The 18,389-nt window shown below is 49.0% G+C and overlaps 1 protein-coding gene across 1 annotated transcript in view; it reads right to left on the bottom strand.

The window, feature by feature from the left end:
* The window catches only part of KY (kyphoscoliosis peptidase), a 45,351-nt gene extending 27,283 nt beyond the window's left edge, over positions 1-18,068 (bottom strand). Inside the window, exons 1-4 of the mRNA XM_082718165.1 lie at positions 17,837-18,068; positions 14,568-14,630; positions 10,876-10,938; positions 582-656 (exon numbers count right to left, since the gene is read on the bottom strand). Coding sequence (XP_082574291.1) covers positions 582-656; positions 10,876-10,938; positions 14,568-14,630; positions 17,837-17,972 — 337 coding nt within the window. The 5' untranslated portion in view covers positions 17,973-18,068. The remainder of the gene's footprint in view (positions 1-581; positions 657-10,875; positions 10,939-14,567; positions 14,631-17,836) is intronic.
* Positions 18,069-18,389: the final 321 nt, after the last annotated feature.

Raw genomic sequence — 18,389 nt, 5'->3', positions numbered from 1 at the left:
ATTTCCCTAGGCCTCTTTAGCCATAAGGTAGACAGATGTCTGGAGAGGGCCAGACATCTGGAATAGACATCATGGGCCTGGGTCTATGCACCTTGCACAAAAGGCAGCCAAGCATGTGGCTAAGAGTATAGGTCTCAGGCAGACCTGGTTCTGACCAACTTCTAGCTGGTACTTTACCTTCCTGGGCCTCACTTTGCTGACTTATAAGGTGAGGATAATGTTGGTTTATAACAAAGCACTAAAAAGCTAATGAATATAAAATCTTTACCACTGGGTCTGCCACTTTTGGGGAAGACAATAAAGGGCATCTAAAAACAATACTCTTGTGATAAAATTCATCTTTAGCTAAATGCCTTGGGTTACCCACACCTAACTGCACAGACTCAAGAACAGTGGCTATCACTTATGGAGAAAAGAGGCCCCAGAATGAACCCATCATGCCTCTGCCTCCTGCCAGTGTGTAGACCTACATTACTCTTCTCCTGCTCCCATAAGAGGCCTAGTTTGGGCTCTGGCCCATTAAGTGACTTTGATTCCTCCCTGCCAGCCCTCCACACACACATAGCCCTGTACGTACGTACGTTTAGCCAAGGAGAACTTCTTGAGCAGCTGGGGCATGGCATCTCGAGGGTGGACCTCCACAGTCAGCTGTGTCCCTGCAAAGGAACGGGAGGTGATATTCTCAGCTGGATGTTGCCAGAAAAGAGTGCAATGTCCCGTGACAGATGTTTGAACAACAAAACACAACTGGTTTTAAACTTTCTTCTGAATATACAAATAACTCTTGTTTAAAAATTAAAAAAAAAAACCAACAAAATACAAGCAGTTTTCAGATCCAGGCAAGATGGAATAAGAACATTCTACCTTGTCTTTCCCACTGAATGTGACTATAAATGTTGGAAAGAATGCATGGAGCGACTATTTGCGGATTCTGTAAGGTAAATCGGAGAAGGCGAGCTGGGGAATAGAATTAGCATTTAAAGCACCACCAGATTTGCAGTGAGCTCACCATTCCCCTCCCCTGTCATATTACTTAGACTGGACTCAAAGGCAACCCCAAATCCAGAAGTACACAAAGGGTAGAGAGAAGCAGTGCTCCATGAGAAGTCCTTTCTTCCAGCTTGTGGATTAAGAAAGGAAACCTCTAAGGGTCAGAGAGTGTGGGGGAAATTTCTTGCTGTACCCCCACCCTTTTTTCCGTTATTTCCTCACTCAGCCCCTAGCAAAGTCTGTTGGTAGCAGTGTAGCAGTGATTTAAGCACCCGAGTCTTTGAGGGAGGGCACTAGAGAAGTTATGATTCCCTAGAATGTGAGGGCAAATACTCAATTTTTTCCTCTCTCTCTCTCTCTGTCCCCCACTGATTGTCTCTAGGTGCAGACAGAGTTGTGAGAAGTACCTGGCAGGGTGGGGAAACTAAGGTCCAGCTTTCATGCTGGAGAACTGGGAAGTGAATTGTGAAGGGGAGGGAGCTCAAGAAAGCAAATCTATGCAGGTATGGATGAACTCTTTTGGTCACCTCTGTGTTGAACATACATGGATCTCATCCTAAGCATCATACTGCATCATACCACAGTCTTTGGGAACTAAACTGATGGGGCAGGTCAATGCCTCGAGTGGCCACTGGGAAGTTAATGTGCAGGGCAGGTCTGCATAGCATTGCAAAGGCTGCAGTCCAAAATTACCCAGCATGGGTAGAACCAGGAGTAACTGTACTTGAAAGGAAAAGATAATCAACAGATGGTAAGTCCAGGATGACATAGATTTTGGAATCATCAGACAGACTTTCAAAGAGCCATAGTAACCATGCTCTAAGAAGTGATGGCAAATTGTCTTGAAATAAATGGAAAGACGCCAAGAATCAACAAAATAACAGAAATTATAAAAATGAAACAAATAGAAAGTTTAGAACTAAAAAATATAATAGATTGAAAAATTATCTGGATATACTAAGTAGTAATACGGAGATGACAGAGGAAAGAGTCAGTGAATTTGAAGAAAGATCAATAGAAATTATCCAATATGAACAACAGCAAGAAAAAGTGAACAAAACTTCAGGGACCTGTGGGATAAATCTTAAATGTCTAACATTCATGTTATTGAAATTTCAGAAGGAGACAAGAAATAGTGTGGTGTAGAAAAAAAATGCAGAAATACTGAGATAATAATCAATGAAACCAGAAGCTGGTTCTTTGGAAAGATCAGCAAAATAAGAACCAGATTGAGCAGAAAGAAAGGGAGGTAAGACACGAATCAGGAATCAAGACACCAGGATCAGGAATGAAATATGTGAGACCCCTACTGATCACATATGTATTAAAAGAATAATAAGGAAATATTACAAACATCCCTATGTACATAAACTCTACAACTTAGATGAAATGGACCAATTCCTTGAAAGTTACAAACTACCAAAACTCATCCAATGGGTAGATAACCTCAGTATCCCTGTACCCATTTTAAAAACTACTTGTAGTTCAAAATCTTTCAGAAACAAACAAATGCCAGGTCTAGTCACTGACAAGTTCTAAGAAATATTTAAAAAGAAATAAGACCAATTTTTAAAATAAGATCTTTCAGAAAACAGAAGAGTAGCAAATATTCATTACCCATTTCATGAGGCCATCATCAATCTGATGCCCAAACCGGACCAAGATAGCACAAGGAAGGAACCCTACAGCCCAATATTTATTTTCTTTTTCTTTGTGTTTTCAGACCAGTATTTCCTATGAACACAAAAATTCTCAAAAAATATTGGAAAATTAAATCCAGCAATATAGCAAAAGACTAATACACCACAATCAAGTGTGATTTATTTAGGCAATTCAAGCCTGGTTCAATATTTGAGAACCAATAAATGTAATTCACCTAATAATATTAGCAGGCCAAAGAAGAAAAACCATGTGATCATATCAATTGATGCACAAAATGCGCTTGACAAAATTTAATATTGGTAAAATCTCTCAATAAACTAGGAATTGGAGGGAACTTCCTTAAACTGAAAAAGGGTATTTATGGAAAATCTATAGCTAACAGCATATTTAATAGTCAAAAATGGAATGTTTTCTGCTGAAGATGGAAACAAAGCATGGATGTCCACTCTTACTGCTCTTAATAAATATTACACTGGAAGTTCTACCCAGTGAAATGAAACAAAACAAAAAGCAATAAAAGCCCTATCGATTGGAAAGGAAAAAATAAAACTCTCCTTTTTCACATATGACACATCTATCTACATAGGAAATATCAAGTAATCTACAAAGAAATTTCCTAGAACTAATAAAGTTTAGCATGGTCACAGGATACAAGGTCAGCACCCCAAAATCGAATACATTTATATTTGCAACAAATGATTGGGAATTGGTTAAAAAATTAATATTTACTATAGCCCCCCAAAATTGAAATGCCTAAGTGTAAATCTAAAAAAGAGTTCAGGAGCTGAATGTTGAAAACTACAAAATATGATTAAAAAATTAAAGAAGACATAAATAAGTGGGTGAACATACCATGTTCATGAATTGAGAACTCAATATTGTTAAATTGGCAATCCTCCCTAAATTGATCTATATAAATTTAATGCAACTTCATTCAAACTCCCTGGAGGAATTATATATATATTTAACCCACTGAGCCACCCAGGCGCCCCAAGAATTTTATATATTTCAAATTGAGGCAAGGTGATTCTAAAATATAGATGGAAAGATAGAGCAACTTGAGTTGTCAAACCGATTTTGGGGGAAAAAAAAAAGTTAGAGGACTCCAGCCAGCTGATTTTAAGATGTGTTATAAAGCTACAGTCATCAGTGTGATATTGGTAAAGGGACAGATATAGATAAATAGAGCACAGTTAAGAAATAGAGCCATGCAAATATGGCAAATTGATTTTTCACAGAAGTGCAAAGACATTCCAATTAGAAAACGAGTAAAAGAATAGATATTCACCAAAGAAGGGATTACAGATGGCAAATAAGCATAAGAAAAGATGTTCAACATGATTAGCCATTAGGAAAATAAATTAAAACCACAATGAGATATCATACCTATTAGAAGAGCAGTAATAAGAAATAGTGATAACATACTGACAAAGTTGTGGAGAAATCAGATCTCACACACTGCTGGTGGGATAAAGTAACAACTCTGGAAGATGGTTTGGCAGTTTCATATAAAACAAAACATACACTGAACGTATGACCCAAAAACTGTAGTCTTGAACGTTTATCCCAGAGAAATGAACACTTACGTTCACATGGAAACCTAGACAGAAACATTACAGAAGCTCTATTCACAGTGACCCCAAACTGGAAACAACCTAAATGTCCTTCGGTGGGTAAATGGGTAAACACCCGGTGCTAGGTCCATATAAAGGAATACTTCTCAATAATGCAAAGAAACTCTTAGGAGAGGCAAGAGGATATAATTACGGAGATTCTGCACAAAGGAATTTTGGGGTGACAGAAGTGCCCTGTATTCTGAATGTAGGGGTGATAACATGAGCAAGCATTATGCATGCATTAAAACCCATTAAACTATATAAGAATCTGGATGATACAGGAAGATATAAAATAAAGAGTGAAAGTCCAAAGCAGGGTTAGAGTAAACTTGTTCTTCATAACTTGCTTTCTTTTCTTGGCTCTTCACGTGTCAGTGAATATAGTCCTACATCATCATTTTCAGTGGGCTGCATAGTACTCTATTCTACATAGGGTTTATAATCCACATAAGCCATCCCTTTTGGTAGGATAGTTAACTTTTCCCCAATGTTTTATTCTTATAATCAGCGATGTCTGAACATTCTGATACACATCTCTTTACGCTCTTTTCAAATCAGTTCCTTTGAATAAATTCTTAAATATGGATCACAGCTTATAGAGATTTTTAAGACTTTTGTTATATACTAGCAAACTTCCGGTGAATGATTTTATCATTTGAGGACCACACCCTTAGCATGAGAGGATGCCCGCTGTGTTTGCTGTATTTGATCGCAAAACTGGTCACAAAACTTTGTACTTCTGAGAGGTCTTTCGTTCTGTCCCTTGAATGTGAGCTGTCTGTCCTTACGATGTGGTTTGGCTAGTAAGCATGTGATGTTAATATAAGTGATGCTGGGCAAGCTCTGGGCAAGGTCTCAAGAAATTTTGCAGCTTCTGTCCTCATTCTTGGGATTCTAGCCACAAATGCCATGTGCATGAGCCCAGGCTGGCCTGCTGGAGGAGGAGAGGCCACGTGGAACAGAGTAGAGGCATCTCAGGTAAGGCCACCCTACCCTACGTGGTCTCCAGCCAACTTACCAGCTGACCACGAATACACGAGCAAACCGGGCCAAGACCTGCGGTGAACTGGGTGTGTCTCAGGCAAGCACGCCTGGCCAACCTGTGCCCTTGTGAGCTGGTAAATGCTTACTGGTTTAAGCTACTGAGTTTTAGGGTGATCTGTAATAGAAAAATAGGTCACTGATATACTCACTGGTGTTTGATTTTTATCAATCTCAGAAATTTTTATTAGTGAATAATGACATCTCATCTTTGTGTATTTAATTTTTAGTGTATTTTTCATATGTTCATTTGCCATTTAAAATTCCTCTTTTGTAAATTACTTATTTTCCTACTCATGTATTTTTTCCTTATTAATTTTGTAAGAGTTCTTTTTACTAACAGGTCCCCTGCTAAGTGTATTGCAATTATTTTTCACAGAGTAACAATATTGACTTTCTTGCGTGGCTCATAAACTTGCTCTACATGCCAAAGAGGGTAAATCTCAAATAATTTTGTAAGATACAATGTGGCCTTCCAAATAGCGTTACTCTGTAGAGGTTAACATCACTTTGAGTGTAGTTTCTAGCACATTCACTGTGAAAGAAAATCAGTGTGTGATTTTATAATTAAGACTCTAAGTATTTCAGAATTCAAAGCATAATTCGGTTCTGGTCCTAGGATCGGGGTGCCATTGCCAAAAGCAAGCATTTCCTGTGTGTCTTCTCATGCTGCATGGGCCTGTCATCCTTTGCCTTTCCACTTTTTCCATCGGAAACACTTTCAGGTGTTTTCCAAAGTGAGTGCCAAGCTGTACTTGGCTGCAAGATGCCTTACAAGAAACAGATTTAAAACACCTGCCCACTCTCTCCCCTTTTCTCAGGTCTCAGCATGTAATGCTCTGAGAAGTCCTGCAGTGAAGAAGTCGGTATGACCCAGTACTATTTTGTGAAACACAATTCAGAAAATGCTGGACTGGAACAATACCCAGAAGCTGTAAGAAGCTGCAAACCTGAACAATTTGGTTTAGGGCTCAATAATAAACCCCTTCCCCAAACATCTCACATCTAACATCTAGGCCCTTCTAACCACCCCCAATTCAGCCATGCTTCTTTGTCAAAGAAGGAGTGAGCTGAAAAACAAGGGACTGTTAAAGCCCTGGCTGAGGGTGGCTGTTGAGATATTCTGATACACTGACGTGGCCTGCAAGGTCCAACCAGCCATTTCCAATCCCTTCTCTCTTTCCTGCACTTCCTCTTCTCTACCTGCTCATGGATAGGGGCTCAACTTCCACTATTCTCCTGAGCCCCATTTCCTGACTCTCCCCCAAAGCAGCATTGCTTGTCAGATCTCTTTGAGGAAAACAACAAAGTTCCCTGGTCTCCCTGATCTGTGGGATTGTGATACCCACTCTTATCACACACACAGGTATGTGAGGACCCTTGCCAGGGTGGCTGGAGGGGGAACTTCTCTGCCTCAGAAACTGGGCCTGGGTGTGCTGTCTTACATGAGCAAGAGTCACTGAGGAGCTCTGTGCTTCCTAAAGGTGTGAAATGGTAAGATTTTGCAGACTACTACATTCCTGTATCACATAAAACTCTTAATTTAAGACAAAAATTAACTTGACCAATCATCTGATGATAAAGAGTGGAACATCATTTGGAGCAAGATTTCAAGTAAGGACTAAAGCCCAAGTACAGTCAGATACCATGACACCAATCTTAACGGTCCTACCAAACCCACAGGAGGCCCTTCCTGGGATGCCAGGTCACCTGACTAGCTCTCCCATGGTGCCCCTCCCTGGTTCTGCCAGTTGTCACCCAAACAACATCTCCGAAGCTGCAGCCTTGGGTGTGTTAGGAGCAGCACATTCATAGGTGTCTCCTGCTCCCCTTGACAAGTGGTTGCTGGGGCCCTTTCCCAGATGCCACCAGCTTTGTTTCCTTTTCCCTCTCCTCTGAGATATGGAGACACAGCTGGCAAGCCTCAGCACGGCCATGGCCGACCGCCTGGGGTCTACCTCGTACCTGGTCAGGAGACTTCTCTCCCTCAGCAGCTTCTCCCCAGGTCTCTGCAGGTTTGAATGAGGGTTTGTCTCCAGGCCTAATTTGCTCAGAATATCTAATGCAGAGATGGCAAACAGATTTCCCATTGTTCATTAACTCTGACTGACTGGAAGTGGCTGCCTGGAGTGTCGATTAATTAGCGAGGACTGTGGGCACATGAGTGTGTGTGTGAGTGTGCACACATGTGCGGGTGTGTATGTGTGTGGCTGGGGGCAGGGGCGGGGGCTGGGGGATTCACGTCAGATCCTTGCCACCCTTGGCTGAAGGGGCCTCACTAATGCTTTTTAGAACTGGAACTTGGGTTAATAACCGGGTTCTTTGCCTGGAAATCTTTCCCTGCAGGAGTTGAGAGTCAGGAAGCCTCAGCTAAAGCATCTGTAATTCAGAGACACTCAAAAAGAGCTCCAGGGTAGGTGCTTGGCAGAGGCGTGCTGTGGTTTCTGCCCGGGGAGCAGCAGTCCACACCCAAGAAGAAGTGCCCCTGCTACCCCGGAAGCAGCACACCAGAGGGTGGCAGGGGCAGTCCAGCTCTGCAGACTCCTCACCAGCCTCCGGCCAACGCAGCGGGAAAGGCCCACCCAGCAGTTCTCATCACTGGGCTCTTGAAAACTCAGAGGCCTTCAGCGTTCCTTCTGCAGAGCAGAGCCCACTGGAATGTTCCAGGTCTGGAAGTGCAGGCAGTGTGACCCTAGTGCCTGCAACATCAATGAAGGTCCAGAGTGCCCGCGTGTGGACAAGGGTGCAGGACCTGGCAGGACAGAAGCCTCAAAAGGGAACTCAGGAGTCACTTTTGGGACCTGAAATCACAGGGACTCGGGGGATCACGCTCCTGTCATTCCACCAACCACCCATTACAGACCAATCTTCTGAGGCAGCCCTCTCAGCCCTCTCACGAAACTCCAAGATTCCAGTGATCTGTTTGTCACCCCCTGCATTAGGTTTCTCATACCTGGTGCTCCTGCTAGAAGCTCTTCCCCGTTGCCCATAAGACTGGTCTCCTCATCTCCTCCCTTATGCAAATGTCATCTTCTCAGGGTGGCCTCCCTCCATGACTCTGTTTTACATTGTCCTCACATGGCAGGCTGTGTGATAGCCCTTAAAGACATCCAGGCCCTCATTCTGGGGACCTGTGAATGTTACCTCACCCACCAGAGGGGACTGTGAGATGTGCCTAAGTTAAGGATCTGGAGAGAGGAAGATCATTCTGGATTATCTGGTGGGCTCAGTGTAATCCCAAGGATTCTTATAAAACGGAGTCAGGAGATTGAGCTACTTATGTGGAGAATAGGCAATGTGACAGTGGTCACAGACAATGGAGTGATCAGCTACAAGTCAAGAAGGGCCAGCAGCCTCTGGAAGCTGGAGGAATCGAGGAACAGATTTTCCTCTGGAGCCTCCAAAAGGAAACTTCCCTAGGGACACTTAGCCCAGTGAGACTCACTTGAGACTTGTGGTCTCCAGAGCCCTTGAAGAGAATATCTGCATTCAGCCACCAAGCTTGTGATAATTTGTTCCAGTAGCCATAGGAAACCAACACACACCCCAGGGAGCTCACTCTCCCCCCATCCTCCTCCCGCCTCTGTTCCTTCCTTCAGCCTCATTCAACACCCTGCACTTTACTTCTGAAGGCTGTCTGTCTCCCTCAGCAGGGAGGGGCAGGAACCCTTGTCCATTTTGTTCTGGACTCCAGTTCCTCCCCAGAGAGGCGCAGCCTTTCCCTCACTGGGGCTCAGGCTCTCACAGGATCCCACTGGGCCCATCTTATTCCAACCTACAAGGCTCTGCTCTGCACCTAGGACACCAAGCCTGCCATTCTTTTTGCTCTCTGGAAGCCTCGAGTGCTAGTAGGGGGAACGTGAGTGGCCTTCAAGTTGAGAGCATGAGCGCGAGGGTGTGGTGTGCCAGGTGAGGCTCTGGGGACTTGTGGGCCCCTTCCCATGCCCATCTTCCTGGGACACGGTGGGGGCAGTGCCCTGTGGAGGCCTGGCAGGTGCACCAGGCTCGGGGACCACAGCATCCCCTGGCTCGGCTTTCCTGTGCACAAGCAGGGATAACACCATGACCCCAACGGGGACTGTAGCCAGAACTAAGCAAGATGAGTGATGTAGTGGTAAATCCACTTTCATGTTCATGAGGTGTTGGTTCTTTTTGATTTGTGGTGAGGTGTGTGCTGCTGGTCCGTTTTGGAGAGGCAGGGGGCTTAGGTTTGTCTGGGTGGTGTGCTCAGGGGGGAAGGCAGGGGGCCCGCTGAGTGGTGCCTGTTCTGGAGCCATCTGCCAAGAGATATAGTGGCCCTGGTTGCAAGGAAACTTGGCCTCCTGCTGCTAATCCATCTTGACAGGCCTTTCCTCACTGCCTGCCAGGGCCTGTCTGTGGGGATGCTGGATTAGTCTGTTTCTGAGGGCAATTTCCCGAGAGACTCTGAGTCCTCCCGGGACTCCTACTTTACCACTGCCCCCTGGGCATGGTCAGATCATTTCCTTACAAGTCAGGGCATCAGCACTGAGAACAGCAGGGGTGCAAGTTTAGGGCTGAGTCTAAGAGAGCTCTCAGGTAGGTACCAGGCCCTCAGTCTTTAAAACGGAGCAGGAAACCAAGGTGGGAGGTTAGTATGTGGGTAGGGGCGGAGTGGGGTTAGTGAGGGGGCGGCTGTCTCTAATTAACCTGGTCTCCCCTCCAGCTGTAGCTGTAGAATCCTCCTGTCTCTACCCCTGCCGCCTCATTCCCCCCCCATGTCCACTCCCCCCCGGCCCCATACCCTGTGTTCCCAGATCTAGTCAACTGCAGAGTCAGCATGGTGACACCCTTGTCTGAGCCCCACAGAGTCCCCCAGAACCCATCCCTGTGAAGTGAGGATTCTCAAGGAAGGGCCCTCTCACTTCCCTTTGCTGAGTTAAATTCATCCCTGGGTGGAAGGCCCTGGAAGGCTGCGTCTTGGAAGAAGAGGCCAGGGAACCGCAGTGACTCAGGAGGAGGGAAGGCTTGGACAGTGAGCAGGCAGGGGGAAGGCCGCTTTCCAGAAGCTCTGTCAAAGCATTGCTGTGCGAGGGTTAACAGCATAGGTCTTGGGGGTGGCCATGGGGAGGTGGGGGTCAGGTGGCCCCCCCACTCTGATGCTTTCTGGCTCTGTGCTCTTGGACATATGACAACCTTTCCAAGCCTCAGTTTACTACTCATCTATAAATCGAGGCCAGCTGACAGTACGGATCACATGAGTGTGAAGTTCATTTGCAGGAGGATAGTTATGTAAATGGACCATCAGGGTGCCTGGCACATGGTTAGCACTCATAAATGTTAGCTCTGGTGATGACAGCAAGGGCCCTGAGGACAGCTGTGGGTTCTGTGGCCCAAGGACTTGATCACTCTCTCGCATGTCATCCCGCAGCTTCTCACTGCTTCCCATGGGATGCGGGGAGAAGGAGAGGGAGATGGAGAGGGTGCTCCAGCATCCATAGGGCAGAGAAGAAAGTTTGCCTCTTCCCTTGCCGTGGTTCTGGCCTGGAGAGCAGAGACAGACAGATGGGGGCTGGAGGAGAGGCCACGGGGCATGGTGAATCCTTACCTTGGTTGTCGTAGGAAGTGATGACCTGGGTCTGCTGTGGATGCTGCTTCTCCGCCAGGCTTCCTGTGAAGCAAGACAGATCCGCAGTGACCACTGGGACAATGGCGCGGAATTTGCCCCGGGCCGACCAGGGAGCTGGGTGCATCTGCAAGAAAGGCAGGCTGGTGGGGGGTAAACTCATGCCAAGCCTGGCCTAAATGTGTGCCCATCTGTGTGCACACACGTGTGACTCAGGCCCTTTACACACCCGAATGCAGAGGCAAGTGACTGTGAACCTGTGGGCACATACCCTTACATCTCTCAGCGGTGCCAGCAGAGGCTGGGTTTCTTCTTGAGAAGTAGGGTGCCCCTCCCATGGGTCCCAGCTTCAGTGTGGCCGGGCTCAGCCGCCAAAGTGCAAAGGGATGCCTTGCTGATCATCACCCTCTCTGTGGAGTGGCCCGGGGAGTGGGGCTCCTACCCCCATTTTATAGCTGATAGGCCTGCAGCCTGGGCCTAACTTTTGGCTAAAGATGTTGCCCCCAGGGACTTGAGCCCCCAGTCTCCTGATTTCTAGGTCAAGCTCCTGCCTCCCTCTGAACAGAATGGGGACAGTTTGCCTTCTACTCCTGTTTAGGAGTTGGGGTGACCTGCAGTATGGGTCAGTTTCACGGACATTCGCAGGGCCCCCACTGTGCAAATGTTCTAGGGATCCCGCACTAGGGATCTTTATGTCTTTGGAACATTGAGCTGTCCTCAGAGCCTAGTGGGATCAGGCTGCTGCTGTCAGAAAGGCCCCATTCCTACCACAGGCCATGAAGGGGGAACCCACAGGCTTACCTGCCTCTCTTATGAAGCAACGCCTTTTCCTACGTCTTTCCCTTACCAGCTGCTGTGGCGGCCTGGTCTTGCTGAGTCTGCTGCAGGTATCAGGGGAGGGGCTGGGGAAGGACCAGGGCCTTCCTCCACAGTGACCACCCTGGCCTGCCACCTTCTCCCTGGCCTCCCACTGGTCTGCAAAAAGTGTCCAGCCTGCCACTGGAAGTGGTCGCTAAGGGTAGGGCCTGGGTCTGGAAATAGCCTGCCTTTGGGGCGCTGGTCTCAGCAGATTCCATTCAGACATCTTCCTTTGTGCACCCAACCAGATCTGCCACTCAGGGCTTCCCACACCTGGGCCCAGGCAGAAGGTGGTCAAGATGGATAGGCAGGTCACTGAGCTGGGCTGGATCTTTGATCCCCCTGGCAGGGTCTTGCCCTGGAGAACCTGCCTACTCTAGTCTTCTCCTATGAGCAGGCCCAGCCAGGACCCTCACCCTGAGGGCTGAGGTCGGTGGGCTGGCCAAGGGCTAGGAGCACTGAGTGTGCCAATCCACGATGATGTCTGTCTGGAGCTCTAGGCCAGACTCAAGCGAGGACAGCGAGGCTGCCTCCTTCAGCCACAGCTGGCTACATCTCCTGCTGGGCTGGCAGATGAAGGAAACAGGATCCGGGAAGGGAATCCTCAAGGGGGACGATTGGCTGGCATAGCTGCTGTGGGTATTTATAGTCAGGGCTGCACAACTGGTTTCCCTGTGGCTATGGGGTGTCGGTCCCCATGCTGCTAGGCAGACTTCGGCCAGGACCAAGGAAAGTAGCCAATCACAGCAGGGGAAGCCCGTTGCCGGGCAAACTAATGGGGTTGGCTGGGCCCGAACACCTGCTGCTCGGAAAAGTTTGGAGCAGTCCAGGCTCCCCCCACCCTGCCAACACCCCGGCTCAAGGAGCACACAGGGCAGTGAGAAGGGGAACATGTGCCTTTTTGGATCTGCCCCATGTTCGGCCACATTTGTGCACACTCCACCAGCACAAGCCATCAGCTGCCTCCTTTGCAGATGAAAGCCATCCCGTTTCCAGGGCTGGGTGCCTTGGACGCCAGTGAAGGAAGTATGTACGCAGAGTCTCACCATCAGAAAACACAGAGAGAGAAGCTGTGATTCTAGTTTCTGCATGCACATGTGCAACTTGAAAACATACATAAAGTTTTACTTTAAAATACCTATACTGGTGGAGTGATGCAACCCTTATCTTTTCCAGGCTCTGCAGAGCCTCTGTCCAGGCCTCCACTTACCTGAAACTCTCAGTTTTCTCGGGTGGTTTGGCAAGAACTACTTTCACACTCATCATTTTTTAAAAAATTATTTTTAAAAAAGATTTTTATTTTTTTAAAGTAATCTCTGCACCCAACATGGGGCTCAAGCCCACAAGAGCCGCACACTCCACCTACTAAGCCAGCCAGGTGCCCCGTGATCCTCTTTATTTTGTTGTATTTTCCCACTAACCTTCCCTCAAATCAGGGGCCTTAAAGATGGTAAAAGTAGGATAAATTCACTGTATTTCAATCGTCTCCTAACGTAATAACATGGCTGAGAAGCCTTAAGATGAATTTCCGACAACTCAAGGTAAGAAAGCTATAACAAATGAAGATGGCTGTGTTTCTTCCCTCCCACCTCAACCCACTTTTCCACTCACCCGCTTGTACGCTGGCCAAGCGTGCATATTTGCATTGCCTGCTGTGCATTTTGTGGACAGGTTGCTGGTGGTCTGATTCTCAGAATTCTAATGAGCCTGCAGTCTAGTTTTCTAACTTTGGCATCTGCTTTGGTCCAGGTAGAGCAGGTGCATCTATTGTCTTATGGCCCTGAAACAATGGTCAGGAAGCCATCCCACCATGTATGCCCATGAGCCAGGACTCCAAGGGCTGGTCCCCAGGGCAGGAGCATGTCTCAAGTATGATCTGTCTTCGTGCATAGGGCGGGGAACACAGGAAAGCTCTTAACCTCCAGGGAGCTGGGATTCTATTGCAGTGAAAAGCATTATGATTATAATCATTAACATGGGCCCACGAAGGCAGGGGGTCTTGACTGTTTTTATTCCAACACCTAGAATCCTGCCTGGCATGAAGGAAACACTTCAGACCTTTGATGAGGGAATGAATGAACGCATTTACTTTTAGAATTTCATCCTTTCCTTTTGTTACTGTCAGGAGGGCAGAGCATAGCTGTTTGGTCTCATTCAGCTGGGGGCCCGATTCTCCACCTGCAGAGGATTCTTCACGCCAGCATTTGATGAGTCCAGATCTGAATGTGACCCCTAGTGGGGCCCCAGGAGTGGAGATATGACTCTTGTTAGAATTCTCATGTGCCCACAGTGCAGTTTCGCTGATGTTTGTTCTTGGAAGGTGGGCTTATGAATCTCTGAAGGGTACAGAAAAATACCTAGTAGGGTCAGTCCATGGATGGCATTCCCAGAGCTGTCCTGGGCCTGCAGGGTGACAGACAGCTGGCACCAGAGAAAGGAGGCTTTGGAAAAGGACTTCTCTCAGATCTTACTATATTCTGGGTCCCCAGCCAGACAGGAATACAGCACCCATCTCCCTAGGCCTGGAGTAATAATGTCCCCAAACAGGCCACCTCCTTTCTGAAAAAATTTTCAAAGGGTAGATACCGGACCTGATGTGAGCAACCCCACTTCCAGGGGGAACGCACTCAAAATTTGGGGGATGCAATGCCAGGGAAAACTTTCTGGGGTCACAGTGGCCCCAGAGGCATGGCTGAATCACGAGCAGCCACTTTCTGATTGATTAGATATCTAGAGCCAGTGAAATTGAATGCTTCCATCATTTTTCAATGTGTTGAATTACAGAGACATAAAAAATAAGATGAAAAGAGAGTTACCTTGCACGTCATTTCCTTCGAATCTCTGCCATCTCCGGATTCCGTTTCTGACGCCCTGGAATCCTGTGGAATATAGGGTCTGGCTTGAGGGTCTCCACAGTGGGAAGACCCAGGCCAGCAAGTGATGGGCCAGCTGCTAATGCATCTGGGCTGAGGTGGGGCTGGAGGAATCCAGCTCTGTTGGCATCCGGGAGAGGCTGCCACAAATGAGACACACTTTAAAACATTAAAGGAAAATATTAGAATAGCAGTTTTCAAAGGTGATTGTCAGGATCATTCGGGGAGAATTTCCACAGTACAGATGCCCATTTTTCACTCCATATCTCTGCTGCATGAATATGGAGGCACATTGTGGAAGATGTTCATCATTCATTTTGCCTACCTATTTCCCTATGCAAGGAATCTCCCGCTTTTAGAGCTATGATGTAAGGTAGAGGGTGGGCAAAGAGGGTCTATCCTTATAAGAAACTCAAGTGATTGTTGGAAAACTGTGAAAATTCTCCCTGGATGATAGTCTCCCAGCCTCCCTTGCAGCTATGGACAAGCTATGGACCTATGCACCATGGACAAGTGTGGCCCAGGCACAGCCACTCTGAGGGACCTGTGTCTGCTTCCACCTTAGGACCTGATGATGCAAGAGAGAAGCGCTCGCTCTCTCTCGCTTTCTCTCGCTCTCTCTCTCTGGTCATGGCTGGAAGTGGCAGCTACGAGGTCGAGTTCCTGGCACAGAAATGGTGTACGTTCTGGCAATGGGAGCAGCTGCGGTAAGATCAAGCTCCTGATGAGGAAGGAGTCCCTAGGGTCCTTTGGTGGCAACTGAGGTTTCCTCAACAGACCAGCTCAGCTGGGCAGCTGATGGTGCTGCTCCAGGAAGCTCGGCCTCCAGCCCGGGTTTCTAGCCCTTGCAACCCCTGCAAGTCCCCCAGTCCCTTCCCAATGCTCTTCTTTTCTCCAGAGCTCTCTGAAGCTAGGATCCGGGCTTACAGCTCGGAACCCTTGCTGACACCCGTGTGGAGTGGAATGCACACATCACACCAACTTGGGGGAATGAAACCTGACTATGGGGCACTTTTAAACTGGGTGGAGGTGGCTTTAGGCCACCTCCTCCAGGGCACAGGTTAGGAGGTGAGGGTGTCCAGGCATGCTTTTGAGAAACACTGTGTAAAGGAGAATGGAAGGGCCGTAGAGGAAAGAGCAGAGAGCATCTGTTGGCCACCGGGCACACACTCTCTTTGCCTCCTTGTCCTTCTGACTCTTTCTGCCACAAGGACACAGCAGAAAGCCACCCGATCACATCTTTACTTAGCCCTCTGCATTGTGACAATTATGGAGCTCAGGTCCTCCTTCACAGAGCCAAGGACCTGGGCTGGAGGGGAGATAGGAGGAGATGCCTGGAAGAGGTGTGGGGACATTTTGGATCTTGTGCCCCAACAGGAGGCCTCGGAACATGCTAATTTAATTCAGTGTTTCCCTGCCTTCAGCTGTGTGGGCCCATAGGCCGGCTTAGCCAGGGGTCTCTTGGACATCAACACTGCCCAGCAGACTTGGAGGCTGGACACTCTCCCTCTGCTTCGGTACAGGCTGATTGTAAATAAGTGACACTAGTCTCTCTGCTTGTCTAGTGTCTGGGAGAAACCTCCTTCAGGAAAATTTTAGAGACAAACAGCAGAAATAACAGACCCTTGGCAAGCAGGGTCTTCTTGCCTTGCATTGTGGCCATGAGTGTGAAATGTATTGGTCTGGCGTCCTGTAGGGTGTGTGCTAGGGGTGGGACGCCTCAGGGAACAGTCCTGATCCCTGCCATTTCTGGGGCTTCTCTGTGTTCCTCGTCCTCTCTTTCTAGTGTTGGAACCTTTAGGAGAGATGCAATCAGAGGGGGGAAGGGAGGAGGGGGCTCATAGGCTGACCAGGAGCTGGGCCTCTTGGGGGCCCTCTGGCCTTGCCACAAACTGGGGGAGGCCTTCTCAACCACAGTGTCTGGAGGAGAGGTAGCTTCTTTTCAATCAAGGAGCAGGTGGACTTACCAATTTCCTCATTACAAATACCCGGGTGGGCCATTTCCACCTCTCCTAGGAGCAGCTCTGAGAGTGAAAGAACCAAGTAACCCAAACAACTGGCCCCAAATCCCTCCAGAGACTGGAGTACCTGATAACATGCACAGCCCTCCAGAATCTATTTCTTTCCCCAAGAGGTCACCAGGAACTATGGGGCAGCTCCAGCCTGTGTGACTGGTGGGGGGCAAACCAATCACAGCACCACTGCTTCTGTGGGGCAGGTAGAAGGTGGGGGTTCAGTGCACACAGGGCCTTTGCAGACAGAAGAGCCAGAGGCAGACTCCGAGGAGCTCTGGTGCTGGAGGGCAGGCAGGAGGCAGAAGTCATTCTACCCCATGGGTTATTAAACATCACTCCCAAAGCACTGGCCCATGGTCAGCCTAGCACAAACCTCACACCAGCCCCCCAGAAGGGTTGGGAGGGCTTCCTCCTAGACTTAAAACTGATTCCCTAACTTCTGAGGGGCTTATCTAACATCTGTGATTTCCCCATCTGTATTCTCTTCAGTGTGTCCTCTTTGGAGATTAAGTGAGTGCTGCTTTCCACAACTTCTCTATAAACAGTCACTTTATTTTTCCAGTCTACCCTTCCTCAGACTTTCCTCAGAAAGTCTGTAGGAAGAGTAAAATTAATAGATCCGTGAGAGTGGAAGAAAGCAGATTTTAGCTGGCCCGACCCAAGCCTGTGTGCCTTTTACATCACACTTTAAGGCTTCTACTGTGGGAGGCCAGGAGAGGCTTCAAGATAAGGGAAACTGAGGCCAGGAGTTGTGCAAGGACACCAAGAGAGCTCCGTGTCAAAAAGTCTAATTCAGCACACAGACTTCCCTGGGTCCCCTGTGCTCCGCAATGTGCCATGTGAGGAGCAGGTCTCGGCCACACAGGGGTCAGGCCCGAGGCTCTGGCCCCCTTCCTCCAAGGCATCTTCTAACCCTGCTGTGCACCCTTCAGAGAGTGGCTGGGAGGAAGGTGGCTCCCCAGGGGGCTGACGGAAGCACCGACCAGCCCACGCAGGGAGTCAACCCCGGAGCAATCACCGGGCTGCGCGTTGCCACGGGACGCCGGTGCCAGGGCGCAGAGGCGCAGGCAGCGACGGGGAGAGGGTCGGTCTCGCTGACCTCATTCGGGGGTGCCTGCGGCGCGCCCCCGGCGGGCGGGCCCCAGGGCGAAGAGGCCGAGGTGCGGGGGCCGGGGGCCCGGGCCCGGCGCGCGTTACCTCCTCTGCGCTGCGGAAGCGCGCCCGGGTCCGCCTGCCGGTCCGAGTGCGTGCCCTGCGCGGCGCGCCGCTTCTCCGAGTGCACGATCAGCAGCATGTCGATGGACACGGCATTGCTGTCCTTCTTCAGCTCCATGGTGCCGCCTCGCTCCCCGCCGTGGCGCCGCGGCCGCTCTCGACGCTGCCTGCGCTGCAAATGGCCCCGTGCGCGCCGCTAGCTGGCGCGGGAGACGGCGAGGGCGCGGGAGAGGGCGCTCCCCCGCCGCCGCCGAGCCGCTGGGCGCCGCGTTTCGCTGACTCTGCCAAACACGCCATTAGGGCCCGCCCGGGAGGGCGCTACCCTAACGAAGCCGCTCTAAGTCACCTTTGAAAAGAAGTCCCCAGCCGAGCCCTGACTTGCACCCGGGCCGCGGGCGCCACAGCCACCGGCTCCAGAGAGCCTCCGGCCTGGTGCACTTGGAGCGCTCGTCCCGGCCTCCGGCGCTGTTCCCCGGGGCTGGCCCCGCGCTGCCTCGTCCCCCGCGGGTTCCAGGGATTCCCGGGGCGCCTGCGG

Source organism: Mustela nivalis (genome assembly GCF_964662115.1).
Source record: "Mustela nivalis genome assembly, chromosome: 1".
NCBI lineage: Eukaryota > Metazoa > Chordata > Mammalia > Carnivora > Mustelidae > Mustela > Mustela nivalis.
This window is presented reverse-complemented; position numbering and strand designations above follow the sequence as displayed.